A 17,895-nucleotide genomic window follows, 5' to 3' on the forward strand; every position below is an offset into this window, starting at 1 on the left:
CAAACCCTGGCTCTGCCCTTGCTAGCCACATGAGTTGGGGCTGCCATTTAAGTGCCCTGAACCTATAAGATAAGGATACCTACACACAGGGGTGGTGGGAGGCTGCAGGGAGATGAGGTGTGTAGAGGGGATAGCCTGGTGCCTCATATGTAACAAAAGCTTTGTAATCGGCAGCTGCTGCCATTGTTGATATTACAGTTGTGGTTGCTATTGTTGCAGACATTTCATGTGCTATGGTGACCCGGTTTTGCTCTTTTCCTAGCCCAGCAGAAAAGAGGAAGATCAGGCATGTACGGCACTAATCCACTGACCATGACACCTCAGCTGCGTTTTAGTCACTGGTCCAGCATCCTTCCTTCCCTTGCCTCCTCCCTGGCTCTCTAGCAAGAAGGCCAATTTGTATACAGTCCCATCATCTGCTCCCCACCTGTGGTATTTGCAGCCTGGCCTTCATGAAGAAGGCTTTCTGTTGAAAGGGCTTGAACTGAACATTTTAAGGGCTGAGCATTGAAATTGCATATAACAGGGTTTTAAAGCGAAGCTATAAAGTAAGTTTTCACAGAGCTTTTTCTGGATGACAGCTTCAAAGCAACTGGTAGATGCCCTAGCAGGGTATCCCTTTGAAGTATCGGCAGGTTGGCTTTCAAAGCGACCAACCCAAGGTCCTCATCTTTCCAGGTGGAAAGGATTTGAACAGCTTTCTCGAGGGAATGTGGCTACTTAGTTCATCTCCCCTTTGCCCCTGGAACAGATGGTTTTAGATCACGTGGGCATTATAAGGGCCTAGGTTCTTAAAGTGTGCTCACCCAGTGTAAGCAAATGTATTATTTTCCTCTGTGAACAAGATAGCAGTAATGCAGAATCTAGGCTTCTTTTATATATATATTTATAGTAAATACAATTATGGCATTTAAATTTGCATTAATTTGCCAGAAGCAAAACCAAATTGAAACAGAATTATTGAAATTCAGATTTCTTTATCACAAGAGAGATTTCTTAAAACATCCCGTCCGTTTAATAAATTATGAACAAAATATTAAGAGGTCGGAGTTGCCATTTTTTAAAACCCTGTTGTTTCCATTTAAGATGGCTATGAATTGACTAATCTGCTATGGAAAATGAGGCCAGGGTGCACCCACACTGCCTGCCCTCTTCTGGCTTTTGTGAGCTTAGCTAAGAGCTTAGGTTTAGAACATTACATTTTGGTCCATAACCCAGATACGCACAATTGTCTAATACAGTTGACCCTTAAATAACACGGGTTTGAACTGCATGGGTCCACTTGTACGCGGGGTTTTTGTCAGTAAATATAGTTCATGTATTTTCATTTTACAGATCTTTAAGTATGGGGGAAAGTTTGTGTTCGGTTAGAGATCACAATATGCGAAATCAAAAGAACTAGGGTGTGAGTCCTCTTCTCTCCAGACTGCTTCAGCTTCCTGCCCTTGCGTGAGCCATTTATCAGTTCCTTTGCTTTTGAGGCAGAGACAGGAGTACATGGATCTTCGACTGCATGGGGGGCAGGGCCCCAGTCCCCGTGTTGTTCGAGGGTCTCTTGTATTTCTTTAGTCGCTAAGCGTCTTCGGTGTTCACCATTAGACCTTTTATCATAGGGTCTCCTGGTCTGTGTTCTTTTTTTTGATTTTACTTTTCATTGTTTGGATTTTGTCCTCTGGAGGTTTTTTCTGAGAAGGACTTATGGACTTCTTCTTCTGAGAAGTCCTTCTGAGAAGGACTTATTTATATTACCGGAATGTCTCCCTGTTGAGATTGGTGGCTTGTTACTTTTAAATCTGGACCCCTTGAGTAGATACAGTAAGTTAGACGCGGCTCCATCATCTCCCTCTTTTGGTTCCAGGGCTAGAGATCAGTGACCATCAGACAACTGGCCGTTCAGGGTCCTCCACACCACTGTTGCTACCACTCCTATATGGAATTTATTTATTTTCAGGAGTAAGGATTTAAACATAAATGTAAATACCTGATTTTTTTCTATTTATAAAATTGAAAACATGCTTATAATAAAAAATTAAGTAAAACAAAGCAGAAAACAAAGTCCCCATCATGCCACCCCAGAGAGAATATTGTTAAGAGTTCGATGTTTCCAGACTTTTTGTATGCCTATATGTATACATACTAATATAATAATTTAAAAAAAAATCAGATTTATACTATATGTACATTTTCCAACATGCGTCTCTTTACTTAAGCATATATCTTGTTGTCTTTCTGAATAAGTGCATGAGACCTACCTCATTCTCTGTAAGGGTTGCCTGGGGCTCCGTCAACGCCTGCTCTATTAGTAATTTAACCCATCTCTTACTAATGAACATGCAGGTCATTCTCTTTTATAAATGATGCCTCAACGATCTTTGCATACTTAAGAATGAAGGGTAAATTCCTAGAAGGGCTGGGGTGAAGGGTATGCACATTATTAATTTCTAGTCAGCCATTTCTGTCATCTTGGCCTCCAAAATACATCTCAAAATGCATCTCTTGTCCCCACCTCTGCTTCCACCTTCCTCTTTACCTGCTACCGCAGGTGCAGCTGTCTGCTGTCTGTCCTGTTTCCATCCTGGCCCCGCCTCTCAAAATCCACTTGGTATCCAAGAGCCATAGTGATCTTTATTTTATTTTATTTTTTTAAAATATTGATTGATTGATTGATTGCTGTGTTGGGTCTTTGTTTCTGTGCAAGGGCTTTCTCTATTTGCGGCAAGCGGGGGCCACTCTTCATTGCGGTGCGTGGGCCTCTCACCATCGCGGCCTCTCTTGTTGCGGAGCACAGGCTCCAGACGCGCAGGCTCAGTAATTGTGGCTTACGGGCCTAGTTGCTCCGCGGCATGTGGGATCTTCCCAGACCAGGGCTCGAACCCGTGTCCCCTGCATTGGCAGGCAGATTCTCAACCACTGCGCCACCAGGGAGGCCCCATAGTGATCTTTAAAAACAGAAATCAGATAATGTTGTATTTCTGCTTAGCACCCTTCGTGACCTCTCATGGTACATCAAAGAAAATCCAGACTCTGCTCTGAGGCCTACAAGGCACTGCCCCTGTGACCCCCTTCCTGCTCCCCGCCCTCCCCTCCCAGTGTGTTTGGTACCCGCTGCCCTCCAGCCATTGCTGCCTCCAGGCTTTTGCCTCTGCTGTTCCTCCTGACACACCTTGTGCCCCAGACATTCACTGGGCGTTTCTTTACCACCCAGCATTCCCTGACCAGCTTTCAACAGGGCTGCCCTCAGCCCACTCACTCTTGGTTCCGTCATCCAGGCAGGCTCTTTCCTTCCCAGTCCTGGCCACATCTGAAATGCCCCTGATTCTTTTTCTTTATGCACTGATTGCCCGAGGCTTCGCCATCTTACTCCCCACCATGACCTCAGCCCTCAACGAAGCGCCTGTAGCACACCTGCGTGTGTGAATAAATGAATGAAAATAGTTGCCGCATCTTCTTCCCCATTGGTTGGACCACAAAAATGAGTCTGTTTTACACTTGGAGAGTCTAGAAGGAGCAGGGAGCTGTGGCTGAGGGCACACGTCACGACTCTGCCACTTAATCATTGTGACGGGTCGGACCAGCTTAAAGGCTCTAGGCCTCAGTCCTCCGACTTGTGGGGACTCCAGAAATTCAGTCACTTAAAATATGGGGCTACCACAAGGTGAAGGTAATGAAGAGGCTGGAAGGAACCTGCTCAGCTGACCGTGGGTTCTAGAATCCTAATGCCCCATCCAGCTATTTCCTGGAACTGGCAGTGGGTGGTAGCTCCACTCGGCCTTAGACATCAGTGGGGAGGATTCTGGGCCCTGGGACTGACCAAGATTTCCTGGACAGTCACAGCAGTCTTCCATCTGGGAATCTCCCAGTTTAGCTGGCATCCATTTAATCATTTTTTTCCACCGTGACTGGGTGAGAATACCGGGTTTGCCCACTGTTTTCTCACCTAGCCTTGCTTCCACCCCTGCAGAACAGAGAACTGAAGATGACCCCATCTGAGATGGGTGGGGTGGACCAAGAACCGGAACCAACTGCTTATCCTGCTGTAACAGGAGTTCACGTTATCATCAAAGCAAGTTTCACTCCACCCATCTATCTTGCAGGGTTATTGTGAGGATCAAATGAGGGAGGGAGTTGAAAATGTTTTGTAAAGTACAGAACATTATTCCGCTGTAAAGGATTACTAGCTTTACCGTCACTGCAGTTGCTGTTAAACAGCAGGCCACCCAGGAACTCATGTTTCCCCACGGAGGAGCAGTAAATCTGTTCGCCCTCCAACTGCTGACCACAGTCAGACTGTGAAGACATGAGCCATGACTTCAGTCTGGCTTCCGTGAAGGTTGCGTGGATCATGTCAATACACTCAACTAGAAGACCTTGCTATGATCTTTTGAAATGCCATTGGTGAATATGTGCTCACTTTAATGTAGGGTTTTTCACTCACACCACTATTGACATTTGCCCAGATAATTCTTTGTTGTGGGAACTGTCCTGTACATTCTAGGATGTTTAGCAGCATGCCTGGCCTCCACCTACCAGATGCTGCTAGCACTCCTTTCCCCCAGTTCTGACCAAATACATCTCCAAATAATTGCCAAATGTCCAAAATCATCCCCAGTTCACACCACTACTTTAATAAAACAATTCGGTGAGGTTGGGATTTGTTAACCCATTTTTATGGATGGCAAAATGCAGATCAGAGAAGTTAAGTAACTTTCTAAGAGTCACATCACTAATGCCACCGCCAAGGCAGGTGGGTGCTCTCCACCCCTGCTTACAGCTTCTACCCAGTCACTGACATAAATTCGTCACTCAGCACATATTTGTCAAACATCTACTATGTGCCAGGCAGTGTTCTATTTGCTCAATAAATATCACTGATACTTGATATTGGGCAGGGTGGGAGGGAGAGAGCTATAAAAGATAGATAGCTATATTAGTTTCCTGGGGAATTCCCTGGTGGTCCAATGGTTAAGCCTCAGTGCTTGCACTGCCAGGGGCCTGGGTTCAATCCCTGGTCAGGGAACTAAGATCCCACAAGCTGTGAAGCATGTCTAAAAACAAAAAAAAGTTTCTTATTGCTGCCATGACAACTTACCACAAACTTAGTGGTTTATCTTACAGTTCTAGAGCTCAGAAATCCAAATTCAGTTTCATTGGTCTAAAATCAAGATGTCAGCAGACCTGTGTTCCTTCTAGAGGCTCTAGAGGAGAATCCGTTTCCTTGCCTTTTCCAACTTCTAGAGGCCACCTACATTCCTTGGCTTGTGCCCTTTCCTCCTTCAAGGCCAGCAGGGTAGCATCTTCTCTCCTCCCTAACCTCTGCTTCCACCCTTATATCTTGTCTTTCTGATGCTGATCTTCCTGCCTCCCTCTTAGAAGGACCCTTGTGATTACATAGGCCCCTCTAGATATCCAAGATAATATCCCCCATCTCAAGATCATTAATCACATAGGCCCCTCTAGGTATCCAAGATAATATCCCCCATCTCAAGATCATTAATCACATCTGCAAGGTCCCTTTGCCATTTAATATTCACCATCCAAGGTGATTAGAACATGGACATCTTTGGGGCCCACAGCAGTCTGCTCTCGGGCCCCCAAAGATTCATGTCCTCCTCACATGCAAAATACTTCCATCCCATCCCAAGTTTCCCAAAAGTCTCAACCCCTTACAGTAGCAACTTAAGTGCAAAATATCATTTAAGTCTCATCTGCTCAAAACTCCCGAAGCTCATTATCTATATCTAAATTAGGTAGGGGTGAGTCTATGGGTATTACTCATCTTAGGGCAAAATTTCTCTCCCTCTGTGAACTTTTAAAACTAGAAAACAAGTTATCTGCTCCCAAATACAGTGGTGGGTCAGGCACAGGATAACAGTTATAGACATTCCCATTACAATAGACAGAAAATTAAAGGGAAAAAGGAGTCACCAAACCCAAGCAAGTTTGAAATCCAACTGGGCAAACTCCATTAGGTTTCAAGGCACAGGAATAATTCTCTGTGACTCAGGGTTCCACCCTCTGGGCCCATGGCTCCACCCTGGGAGTCATTCTTCCTCTTTCATGAAGGGTAGCATGTGTTTGCACCTACGTAGTTTTATTAACCTGTTTCCTGCCTGTAGAATTTTGGGAGCCTGTCAGCTTTCTTTAATTTTGTCCTTTCTCTCTCCCACGGAGTCCAAGCTGGCAGTGTTTCTGCTGGTATAACAGTCTCAAAAACCATGTGAGTCTCCTCTGTATGTCTCTAGGATTCACTCCATTAGACAAGAGGCTCCTCCACAAATCTCTCCTGGATAATCCCATCTCTATTCCTGGCTTCTGCTGAGATGTCTAAGGGGATTCATGAGTCACATGTCTAATCTCTTCAAAGAGCCCTCAGTGTGATTGAATACTCTAAACCAGCGGTCCCCAACCTTTTTGGCACCAGGGACCGGTTTCGTGGAAGACAATTTTTCCACGGACAGGGTTGGGGTGATGGTTCACGCAGTCATGTGAGCGATGGGGAGTGGCAGATGAAGCTTCACTCGCCGGCCTGCTGCTCACCTCCGCTGCTCACCTCACCTAACAGGCCGCGGACCGGTACTGGTCCATGGACCAGGGGTTGGGGACCGCTGCTCTAAACTGTAGATCCTTCTGAGGTTTTGGCAAAAGGTTGTCCAGCCACACCCTTCGTTTTTTTCTCCAGAGCACACTTTCCTGGCTTTTTCATGCTTTTTTTTTTTTTTTTTAGCATCTTTTGCAGTAGGCTGAGAGCTTCCCAAATCATCAACTCCCAGTTCTTTGTACTTAACGGTTCTCTCAGTCTGTCCCTTTCCTCTAGCATTTTACTCTAAGCAGCAAGAAGGAACCAGACTGTATCTTTAATACTTTGCTTGGAACTCTCTTGAGCTAAATATCCAAGTTCATCATTTACAAGTTCCTCTTACCGTATAACTGTAGGACACAGTTTGGCTAAGATTCTGCTGCCACATAACAGGATTTTCTGTCCTCTAGTTCCCAATAACATGTTCCTTATTTCCTGAGCCCTCACCAGCAGCACCTTTGATGTCCATATTTCTATCACTGGGCTTTTTAGGATGATTTCTCTAAGATGATCAAAGTTTTCTATGTGGTGCGTCTCACTTGTACATGAGCCCTCACTAATTCAGTGGATCCAGGAATAAGGACTTGGACATCTTTGGGGAATCATTACTCAGCCTACCACACAACTATTAAGTTTATGGTCAACCGTAAACTTGATTGCTTCTCATGCTCTCACAACTATGTTAGTTACTACAAGGGCTACAGGGATAGCATAGCTAGGCTAACCAAACATACTGGTTTCCCCAGAAAGTCCAGTGTACACTTTCGTCCCAGTGTAAATGTAGTAGTGCCTTTATTCCCCTTCCAAAGTATCCTGGGGACTTCCCTGGTGGTGCAGTGGTTAAGAATCCACCTGCCAACGCAGGGGACACGAGTTTGAGCCCTGGTCCGGGAAGATCCCACATGCCGTGGAGCAGCTAAGCCCGTGCGCCACAACTACTGAGCCTGTGCTCTAGAGCCCGCGAGTCACAACTGCTGAGCCCGTGAGCCACAACTACTGGAGCCCGCGTGCCTAGAGCCTGTGCTCCGCAACAAGAGAAGCCACCGCAATGAGAAGCCCACACACCACAACAAAGAGTAGCCGCCTCTCTCCACTTTCCATGACTAGAGAAAAGCCCGCGCGCAGAAACAAAGACCCAATGCAGCCAAAAATAAATAAATAAATAAATAAATAAATTCAAAATATCCTGGCTTCAGTGATAAATTTTCTGATCACTGTAAGAATAGCTTAATGCTTGGTCTTAAGATTGTAAATCTACAGTCTCTTAGAGACAGAAGACGTATGAAAAAATTTGCAAGCAGCTACAGGAAACCACAATTAATACTATAAAACTAAACTCTGCTCCATCCAGAGGAGAGTTTCTCACTTGTCCCTGCCCCTTTGTTTTCTCATCCTCAAAGCGAGGATAACACATGGGTTGAGATGGTTTTGGTAAATGTTAGTTTCATGGGAATAGTTCTTTGATTCTAATGATCTATTTTCAAAAGAGTTTTTCCTCAAAGGAACATATTTCAGTTTTCACTTCTCTTCTTGACTTTTGGCAGGAGCTAAGAAAAAGCCTGGAACTTAGTGTCAATCTACAAAGGAAAGAAGAGGATGGTTCCAGTGATGAGTATGACTCTATCGAAGAAGATGTACTCTCTGAGCCGGAGTCTGAGGACCAGGTGCTGCTGGGCCGTCCTAGAGATGACTCCCTTCTTCCCAGTGGGGACTCAGTGCAGAAGGATGTTTCCGAGGACCAGGGGACAGAAGGACGCCCTCCCCAGGGCCCAGACACCCTCGTAGTGCTGGAATTTAACCCAGCTTCCAAAAGTAAGCTCTGTCTTATGCGGCATTTCTTTGCCTTTGATGTCTCTGGATCTAATAATAGGACTTAAATTTCCAGTGGTACTTTGAATTCAGCTTTGGGTAGACCATCTCACAGGCCGGGGTATATATCAGTCAGGTCTCTGCTGATTGCAAGAGGTGAAGGCTCCCAAAAGCTTACAGATGACCCTGAAATTCCAGATGGTAAATGTCTGGCAGATAGTTGTAGGGGGCTGTCCTGTGCATTGTAGGAAGTTTACCAGCATCTATGCGGCAACTGGCTAGTGAAACTGACTTGAGCAAAAGGGACTATTTATTGACTTGGATAACTAAGGAGTCCAGGGCTGCAATAGGACTCATTTCTGTTCCCCTCCCCTCCCCTTCCCTTCTTCCTTTTCTCCCTCTTCTCTCTTCCTTCTTTTGTCTTGGCACCATTCTCACGTGGGCTTTCCACATATAGACACAGAATTGAGACACTGGCTTTGTAACTCCATCAGAAAGTGGATTTCTCTTCCTAAAAGCTCCAGCAAAAGTCCCAGACTTGGCTCTCGAACCCACGTGGGGTCACATCTCTGAACTAGTCACTGTGGCTCTGATTGGCCAGGTCTGACCAACAGGACTGGGGGTGTGGTTATCGCCACCCAAACCACATGGACGGAGATAGTAGTTTCCAAAGGAAAATTAAGGTGAATCTGAAGGAGAAGGAAAGCAGCTAGGCACCAACAGCAATTGTCCACTGGAGAGGGTTTTTCAGAAATCACCCTAGAAGGTAGAGTCAACAGAACAATTGGTGGGTGGCAGGGAGGGTTACGGTTAGGGCATTCTCCCCAAAGCTGGAGGTGCCGTATTTCCTGAACCAAATACCAAGACCAACCAATGGGGAAGCACGAGTGAACCTAAGGAAAGAGAAATGAGGGAATGTTTGAAATCAGGCAGTGAGTATATTCGTCTGCCCAGGCTGCCGTAACAAAGTACACAGACCAGGGGTGGCATCAACAGCCACAGAAATGTAATTTTTTTCACAGTTCTGGAGGCTAGAAGTCCAAGATCAGGGCTTTGGCAAGCTTGGTGTCTTCTGAGGCCTCTCTCCTTGGCTTGCAGACGGCTACCTTCTCCCTGTGTCCTCACATGGTCTTCCCTCTGTGTGTCCCTGTGTCCTAATCTCCTCTTCTTATAAGGACACCAGTCATGTTGGCTTAACGCCCACTCTAAAGGCCTCATTTTACCTTAACTACCTCTCTAGTGACCCTATCTCCAAATACAGCCACATTCTGAGGTACTGGGGGTTAGGACTTGAACCTATGAGTCTTGGGGGGACATAATAATAGGCAGCTCTGGAAAATCTACACCCCACAGTTGACGTCTCCAGCGAAGAGAACATTTGTCCCTCCGACATGCTCTCACCTCCTTGCTGGGCTGTTCCCTCCACCTAGATCACCACATTTCCTTTCCTCTCCACTCTGACCCATGAAACCTGGCTCCCTGCTTCTTCCTCGAGACTCAGCTCAGAGGCTGCTTCCTCCAGGAAGCCTTCTTGGCACTCCCAGCCTGGCCAGCTAGGTCGGTGCCTGCTTTGCTCCTGTAGCGTCATCATGGCACTAGCCTCAATGCCCGCAGTTGCCTTTCTCTCCCTCCGGCCTGTGAGCTCTGCCAGGGCACAGGCCAGCTCTTCCCCTCTGTTGCATCCCCAGCTTGCAGCCTTCACCTGGCACATTCAAGCCATTCGGGAAACCTTTAAAATAAATGAAGGACTATGCCCACCTGCTAAAGCGTCTGGTGGTCACGGCAATGAACATACCCTTCTGACTGAGACCCACTGGGGCTGCATCACTGCTGTGGATTGTGTTTCCTCCAAGGGGAAGGGAAGTGCTGTGAGGGGGTTGACTGGGCCCCTGCCCTGGAAACGGGGGTGTGGCGGGGACGGAGGTGGGAGTGGGTATGACAGTCTCTTCCGGGTGTGGAGGACCAGGCCACAGAAGGGGAGCAATTGAACCCCAGGCAGTTTAAGAGTGATACTGGGCATAAAGCTGAAGGAGAGAACTTCACTTTCTTGCCATTTTACATTTTTTAACAATTAGATTGCTCGGCAGGCCCCGAGTTGACCCTGGTGATGTCTGCTGCAGGCGGCGGGTGCCCAGTCTGCAGTACATGAGGGCGGCACGAACGCCCCCTACCGCCGCTCTCAGCTGCCCCTTTCATCTGCAGCCCCTGGCTGGCTTCTCAGCCCCAGCAGGAGACAGGCTCCCACCAAGGGGAGCAAGAAGGAGGCTGAGGGGCCTGTTACAAGGTCTCCCCAGACCCCAGCATGGGATTGGAGTTCTGAGATAATCCTGAGTGTTTACTCAAGAACAGTCAGCAGTAACCTGAAAAGATGTGCTTGGTTCTGGGCAGTTCATTCATGCACTGGGCACGCATCATGCCCCAGGCCCTGTGCTGGGACAAGATGGGCCCGCTCATTCTACGTCATTTAATCCTAGCAGGGAAAACAGACAATAAGCACATAACTACATAAATAATAATTGCCAACACTTACTGAGTTGTTATTAATATGAGCCAAGAGCTATTCCAAGGGCTTTACATATAGTCCCGCATTAAATCCTCACCCGCACATTAAATCTCAACCCCGAGGAAAGTCCTGTCGTTGTACTTGTTTTACAGAGGGGAAACTGAAGCACAGAGAGGTCAAATAACTTGCCCAAGGTCACACAGCTAGGAAGGGGCAGAATGGAATTGAATCTGCAGCAGTCTGAGCCCAGAGCCTGCGCTCTTAATCTTTAGGCTAAATAAATAAACCAGATGAAGTTACAAAGTGATAATTGGGCTTTGAGGAGCCAGTAAGTAACCCCACCCCGCTCTGCTTTCCCTTCTAATTTGTGAAACAAATGAGAAATGATCATGGATGGAAGGTGAGCAAATGATTACCTCTCCAACTGAAAGTACTGCCCCTCTGCAGTACACTGACCCCTGACCGCAGATGTTGGCAGAGCTGGACCGCTGATGGCATCAGCATGGTGGAAGGGGCCCATGTGACCTGACGGCACCCCCCCCCCCCCCCCCCAGCCCACAGAAGAGGGAAGAAGGAGGGCCTGGGCTGAGCCCCGATGGCTCCCTGCCCCCACCCTCTCCCATCCCGTTTGTCCTCCTTGTGAGCAAGGGGCAGTGAATGCGCGGCACAGAGAAAGGCAGAAGGTATTTTTCTATTAATTGGAAAGGGGAGGGCTGGGTCATGGGTTAGGAATTCAGGGAGGAGGAGAGAATGGTACCCTGATGGTCTTGAAAGTTGTGAAGATTGTAAAACAGGACACTGGTTGGGCGATGGGGGTCAGCGAAGGATGCTGGTAGCTGGGATGGTCAGAAAAGCCTTCTCAGAGGAGGTGATGTTTAAGCTGGGATGGGAATGAGGAAGAGAAAGCAGCCATGGCAACAGCATTCCAGGTCCAGGGATCAGCAAGCACAAAGGGCTTGGAGAGGGAAAGAGCTTGGTGTACCCAAGTACAGAGAAAGGGCCAGTATGGCTGCAGCCGAGTGAGTCGGGGCCAAGGGTGGGGGGAGGGTGGTACAAAATGAGTGAACCCAGGCCACTTTCCATGAAGACCTGATGGTTTTAGGATCGCACCAAGCGTCTGGGTCCTTTGGTGCCCTAAGAAATATCCTTGTATAGACTTTTTTTTTTTTTTTAAGTGTTTCTGTGTTTCTGTTTTAATTAATTAATTAATTAATTTATTTTTGCTGAGTTGGGTCTTCGTTTCTACGTGAGGGCTTTCTCCAGTTGCGGCGAGCAGGGGCCACTCTTCATCGCGGTGCGCGGGCCTCTCACTGTGGCGGCCTCTCTTGTTGCGGAGCACAGGCTCCAGACGCGCAGGCTCAGTAGTTGTGGCTCACGGGCCTAGTTGCTCCGCGGCATGTGGGATCTTCCCAGACCAGGGCTCGAACCCGTGTCCCCTGCATTGGCAGGCAGTCTCTCAACCACTGCGCCACCAGGGAAGCCCCCTTGTATAGACTTTTGATGGCCGAGGCAGACCTCCACCAGAGTTGCTGGAGGGCAGTCTTAAGGAGAGGACGGAGCCAGGAGACAGGGAGTAAAGGGGTGAAGGGCAGGGCTCTGAGCCAGGCAGGCCGGGTCAAATCCTGACTCCCTCACTTCCTAGCTCCGTGATGTTGGACAAACGACTTGAACCTCAGAGCCTTACCCTGCAATAGTACGTATTAGTTTTCTACTGCTGCTATAACAAATTAGCCCAAACTTGGTGGCTTAAAACAATACCAACTTATTATCTTATAGTTCTGTGGGTCAGAAGTTTGACGTTGAGTCTCACTGAGCTAAAATCACAGTGTCAGCAAGGCTGTGTTCCTTATGGAAGCTCTAGGGGAAAATGTGTTTCCTTGTCTTTTCCAGCTTCTAGAGGCTGTCACACACCTTGGCTCCTGGCCGCCTTCCAAGCTGGCAACATTGCATCTCTCTGTGCTTTTCTTCTATAGTGACATCTCCCTTTGATCTTGCTCTTCTGCAGCACTTTTCCACCTGTGTGCGGCACATGCACATGTGTTTTATTGTGGCAAAATATACATAACATAGAATTTACGGTCTTCACCATTTTTAAGAGCACAATTTGGTGTCACGAAGTACACTCACATTGTCGTGTAACCATCACCACTATCTATCACCAGAAGTTTTTCATCATCCCATACTGAAACTCTGTCCCTCTTCCACTTTTAAGAACCCTTGTGATTACATTGGGTCCAGCGGAATAATCCAAAATAACCTCCCTAGTTTAAGGTCAGCTGATGAGCACAGTTAATTCCCCTTTGCCTTGTAGCCTAACACATGCACAGCTTCTGGGAATTACGATGTGGCCATTTTTTTTTTTTTTTTTTTTTAAGTTTAGGGCTGCTCTGTTTTTATTTATTTATTTATTTATTTATGGCTGTGTTGGGTCTTCGTTTCTGTGCGAGGGCTTTCTCTAGTTGTGGCAAGCGGGGGCCACTCTTCATCGCGGTGCGTGGGCCTCTCACCATCGCAGCCTCTCTTGTTGCAGAGCACAGGCTCCAGACGCGCAGGCTCAGTAATTGTGGCTCACGGGCCCAGCTGCTCTGTGGCATGTGGGATCTTCCCAGACCAGGGCTCGAACCCGTGTCCCCTGCATTAGCAGGCAGACTCCCAACCGCTGCGCCACCAGGGAAGCCCAGGTTGTGGCCATTTTTGAGGTCCATTATTCTACCTACCCTCCACCCACTAGGATGGCTGGGGAAACACATGAGACAGTGTGTGCCAAGGACTTGCCCCAGTGCCTGGGCACTCAGGAGGCTGAACTGAATACATGCTGGCTGTCGTTCTTACCATCATCAGCATATTTTCAGCGCTTAGACGGCCAATCTCCGTTTGGGCATTGGCCCCTCTCCATTCTTTGTCTTGTCCCATTGGACATGGTGGCTTCTCGCTCACACACAGGTCTGCCCTTGGGCCCTGGATGTCAGGCCAACCAGGGAGCAGCCACTTGAGAAAGTGTAGAGAAACACGTGTCCTTTGCAAAGTCAAGGGGGGATGGCAGAGAGGTTAGTGCAAGTCGGACAGACGCCACACTCATCCCCAACATCTACCCTGAGCTCCCAAGAATCCCATAGCGCCCTTGATTCTGGGACTTCCCTCCTTTGGGCCACCACAGGCCCCAGGATTTCCTCTGAATTTGAGCAGATACTTCCGAGGTTTTCTGCCTTCCCAGGCTGGAGGTTCCCAAGTCCAGGGACCTAACTCTTCTCCCTGCTTTTTCTCTTTATTCCATTTAGCCACCTGTCTCGCTGCCCCCTGGGCTGCTTTCCTGCCTGGAGCCACTTTACCCAGACTTGTGCCATTTGCAAACCTTCTTCACAATTTTTTTTTTTTTTGCCAAATTCACAGACCGCTCATACTATTTTTTAGCTGTTATTTAAACCAGTCACCTTTCTTCTTTCCTCCTTTCCTTTTCTCTCCACCCCCTCACCCCGTCCTTCCTCACTCCTTCTTTCTTTTCTTTCATAATTCTAGGATTGTTCCACACAATAATATACACGAAATCAAGGTTTGATACCCTGGTTGCTTATTTTTTTCCCATACACATTAAGATAGATAATTGCTTTCTTTTTTTAAATTTTATTTATTTTTGGCAGCGTTGGGTCTTCATTGCTGCATGCGGGCTTTCTCTAGTTGCAGCGAGTGGGGGCTACTCTTCGTTGCAGTGTGCGGGCTTCTCATTGCAGTGGCTTCTCTTGTTGCAGAGCACGGGCTCTAGGCATGTGGCCTTCAGTAGTTGTGGCACATGGGCTCAGTAGTTGTGGCGTGCAGGCTCAGTAGTTGTGGCGCACGGGCTTAGTTGCTCCGCGGCATGTGGGATCTTCCCGGAGCAGGGATCAAACCCATGTGCCCTGCTTTGGCAGGTGGATGCTTATCCACTGCGCCACGAGGGAAGTCCCAGTCATCACCCCCAACGCCCAACCAGTGGTCCAGGCACCCCACTTTGGGAAACACTGACTATAAATCATGGCCCGTGGGCCCTTCACTGTCTGGCTCCTCTCGCCAGCCCAGACCCTAGCCACTCACCTGCCAAATGCATGTCAGCTCTCAAGCCTTCACACACACTGTTCCCTGTGTCTGAATGCCCCCCAGTTCTGTGCCCTGGAGACACCCTGGTCATCTGTAAGGGTTCTCTTCACTGTCGACTACACACCTGCCAGCCCCATCCTCTGTGACCCTGGTACTGGATCCTTTCTTCTGTGCCAGCCCTGCTCTCTTATCCATTCAGCCATCCTTTTCCTTGGCGCGAATGTGCCTCGAGGGCAGCAAACATGTTCTACTATACTTTTCCTGCTCTTGCATATCCTTGGTTACATCATTATTTTCTGTATCTTGCTGCCAATTAAACCCAGTACCCCATTGTTTATAAGACTTGTCCCTAATCAGAAATGTTAAAACCTGAAAACCTGTGTGTGTCCTAGAAGAATTCACTTATTTATCAAAATGTGGTACTTGGCACATAACGGCTGTCGGCAAACTTGTTTTGTTGTCTGCAACAAATCTGAAACTAGCATGGTGCCTGGCCCAGAACAGGGATTCCATCAATATTTGTTGAATGAATAAGTGAACGCACAAATAAACGATGCTGGAGCAGAATTTCCCAACTCTGCCTGTACTCAGTGTTTGACATATAAACTATTGTGTTTTTACAGGTAATAAAAAGGAAAGGAATTTGTCTGCTAAGCGGAAGGACAACGCTGAGGTCTTCATTCCCAGCAAACCTGAACCAAACCTGAGTCCCCAGTCCCTGACCGTGTTCCCAGACCAGGAGAGGGCATGCTCAAGTAAGAGTTCCGTGCCCACCCCCGAGCAGTTGGGACTGGGCTTTGGGTCAGTGGGGTGCCGTGATGGAGGAGTCCTTGCTTCTTCACCCTCCTCCCCGAGGCCTGAGCTGACCTTCAGCAAATGTATTATTGGTCAAGGTCTTCAGAGAAACAGAGCCAATAGGATGTGTGTGTATATACATATGCCTATATATATACATACATATATATATAGAGAGAGAGAGGTGGAGAAATTTATTTTTTTTAATTTTTTTTTATTGAAGTATAGTTGATTTACAATGTTGTGTTAATTTCTGCTGCACAGCAAAATGACTCAGTTATACACATACATACATTCTTTTATATATTCTTTTCCAGTATGGTTTATCCCAGGGTATTGAATATAGTTCCCTGTGCTATCCAGTAGGACCTTGTTGTCCATCCATTCTGTATGTCATGGTTTTCATCTGCTAACCCCAAACTCCCAGTCCATCCCTCCCCCAGAGAGAAATTTGTTGTAAGGAATTGGCTCATGCAATTATGGAGGCTGACAAGTCCAATCTATACGATGGGTCAGCAGGCTGGAGACCCGGGAAAAGTCAGTGTTCCAGTTCGAAGGCCATCAGGCAGGAAGGGCCAGTGTTGCAGATGAAATCCGGAGGCAGTCTGCTGGAGGATTCTCTCTTATTTGTGGGAGGATCAGCTTTTTTGTTTTATTCAGGCCTTCCACTGATTGGATGAGGCCCACCCACACTATGGAGGGCAGCCTGTTTTCTTCTATCAATTAACATGTTAATCTCACCCCCAAACACCCTCTCAGAAACATCCAGAATAATGTTTGACCAAATAGCTGGGCTCCCCATGGCCTAGTTGAGTGGACACCTAAAATTAACCGTCACAGTTACTTTCTGGGTCTACAACCAAGATGTGGTTATAACTGAAAATTTGTTTTATTTTTGTTTTTACTTTTAAATGAATTTGCTTACTTTATATGGGTAACAATACATGCAGATGATACTACATTCTAAAGGTACAAAGAAGTTTATGGTGAAAGGTCCGTGTGCCGCCCTTCTAATGAAATGAGGGGGTCCATTGATTGAGTACTTACCATGAGCCAGCCACCACTGTAAGCTTTTATTTATTACAATTTACTATGTGTTTACTTATCATTTACTTATATACATTATATAGTTTACTTATATATATATATAAATTCTATATGAAATTTACTCATCTATATGCAGTAAGTCCCCTACATATGAACCTTCAAGTTGCAAACTTTCAAAGATGTGAACATGCATTCCATCAATGTCAGGCTTCAGTGAAATTACAGCTTGCCCTCCATCTCCTATTGCTGACGATCCTTCAGCTCTACCGTCTCCCACCTCCTCTCCCTCCTCCAGTCAGTAATTCTTCTTGCCTGCTCACTCAATGCCAGCCCCTGTATGCCAGCTGTTGTACTGTACTGCTGTACTTTTCAAGGTACTGTACTGTAAGATTTAAAATGTTTGGTTGTTTTGTTTGTTTGTTTGGGTTTTTTTGGCCACACTGTGCACGGCATGTGGGATCTTAATTCCCCAACCAGGGATTGAACCCACAACCCCTTCATTGGGAGCACAGAGTCTTAACCACTGGACTGCCAGGGAAGTCCCCTAAAAATGTTTTCTTTATTTTTTGTGGGTTTTTAATGTATTATTTGTGTGAAAAGTATTATAAACCTATTACAGTACAACACTATATAGCTGATTGTGTTAGTTGGGTATCTAGGCTAACTCTGTTGGACTTATAAATGAATTGGACTTACGAACCCACTCTCGGAACAGAACTCATTCGTATGTAAGGGACTTACTGTATAAGTAAATTATATATGTAATTTATATGTGTAGGTAAATTATAATCCTTATCACCAGGCTCTGAGGTGGGTTCTCCGATTGTGCCCATTTCTCAGATGAGTAACTGAGGCACAGAGCAGGTGATTCACACAGCTAGAAAGCAGCAGATGTAGGCCTCAAACCCTGGTGGAGTGACTCCACTGCTGTGTCCTTACCCAGCAGACTGCACACACTGAGGCTGCAGATGAAACATCTCAGTCTGATGCTGTGGATCCAAACTAGTGGCTGGAGTGACTCTGTGAGGGCAACTTGCTTCTGAGTTCTGTGATCCAGAGAACCTCAAGGAGCTCAAGGCATCCTGGTGTCCTA

The 17,895-nt window shown here is 46.9% G+C and overlaps 1 protein-coding gene across 2 annotated transcripts in view; it reads left to right on the forward strand.

Annotated features, from left to right (window-relative positions):
- LOC118881821 (katanin interacting protein) overlaps positions 1 to 17,895 on the forward strand; it is a 195,123-nt gene that overhangs the window by 85,088 nt on the left and 92,140 nt on the right. For both annotated transcript variants that reach the window (XM_036827080.1, XM_036827081.1), the window contains 2 exons: positions 8,122 to 8,389; positions 15,584 to 15,715. In XM_036827080.1, coding sequence (XP_036682975.1) covers positions 8,122 to 8,389; positions 15,584 to 15,715 — 400 coding nt within the window. The remainder of the gene's footprint in view (positions 1 to 8,121; positions 8,390 to 15,583; positions 15,716 to 17,895) is intronic.

The sequence above is a fragment of the Balaenoptera musculus genome, chromosome 15, assembly GCF_009873245.2.
Source record: "Balaenoptera musculus isolate JJ_BM4_2016_0621 chromosome 15, mBalMus1.pri.v3, whole genome shotgun sequence".
Lineage (NCBI taxonomy): Eukaryota > Metazoa > Chordata > Mammalia > Artiodactyla > Balaenopteridae > Balaenoptera > Balaenoptera musculus.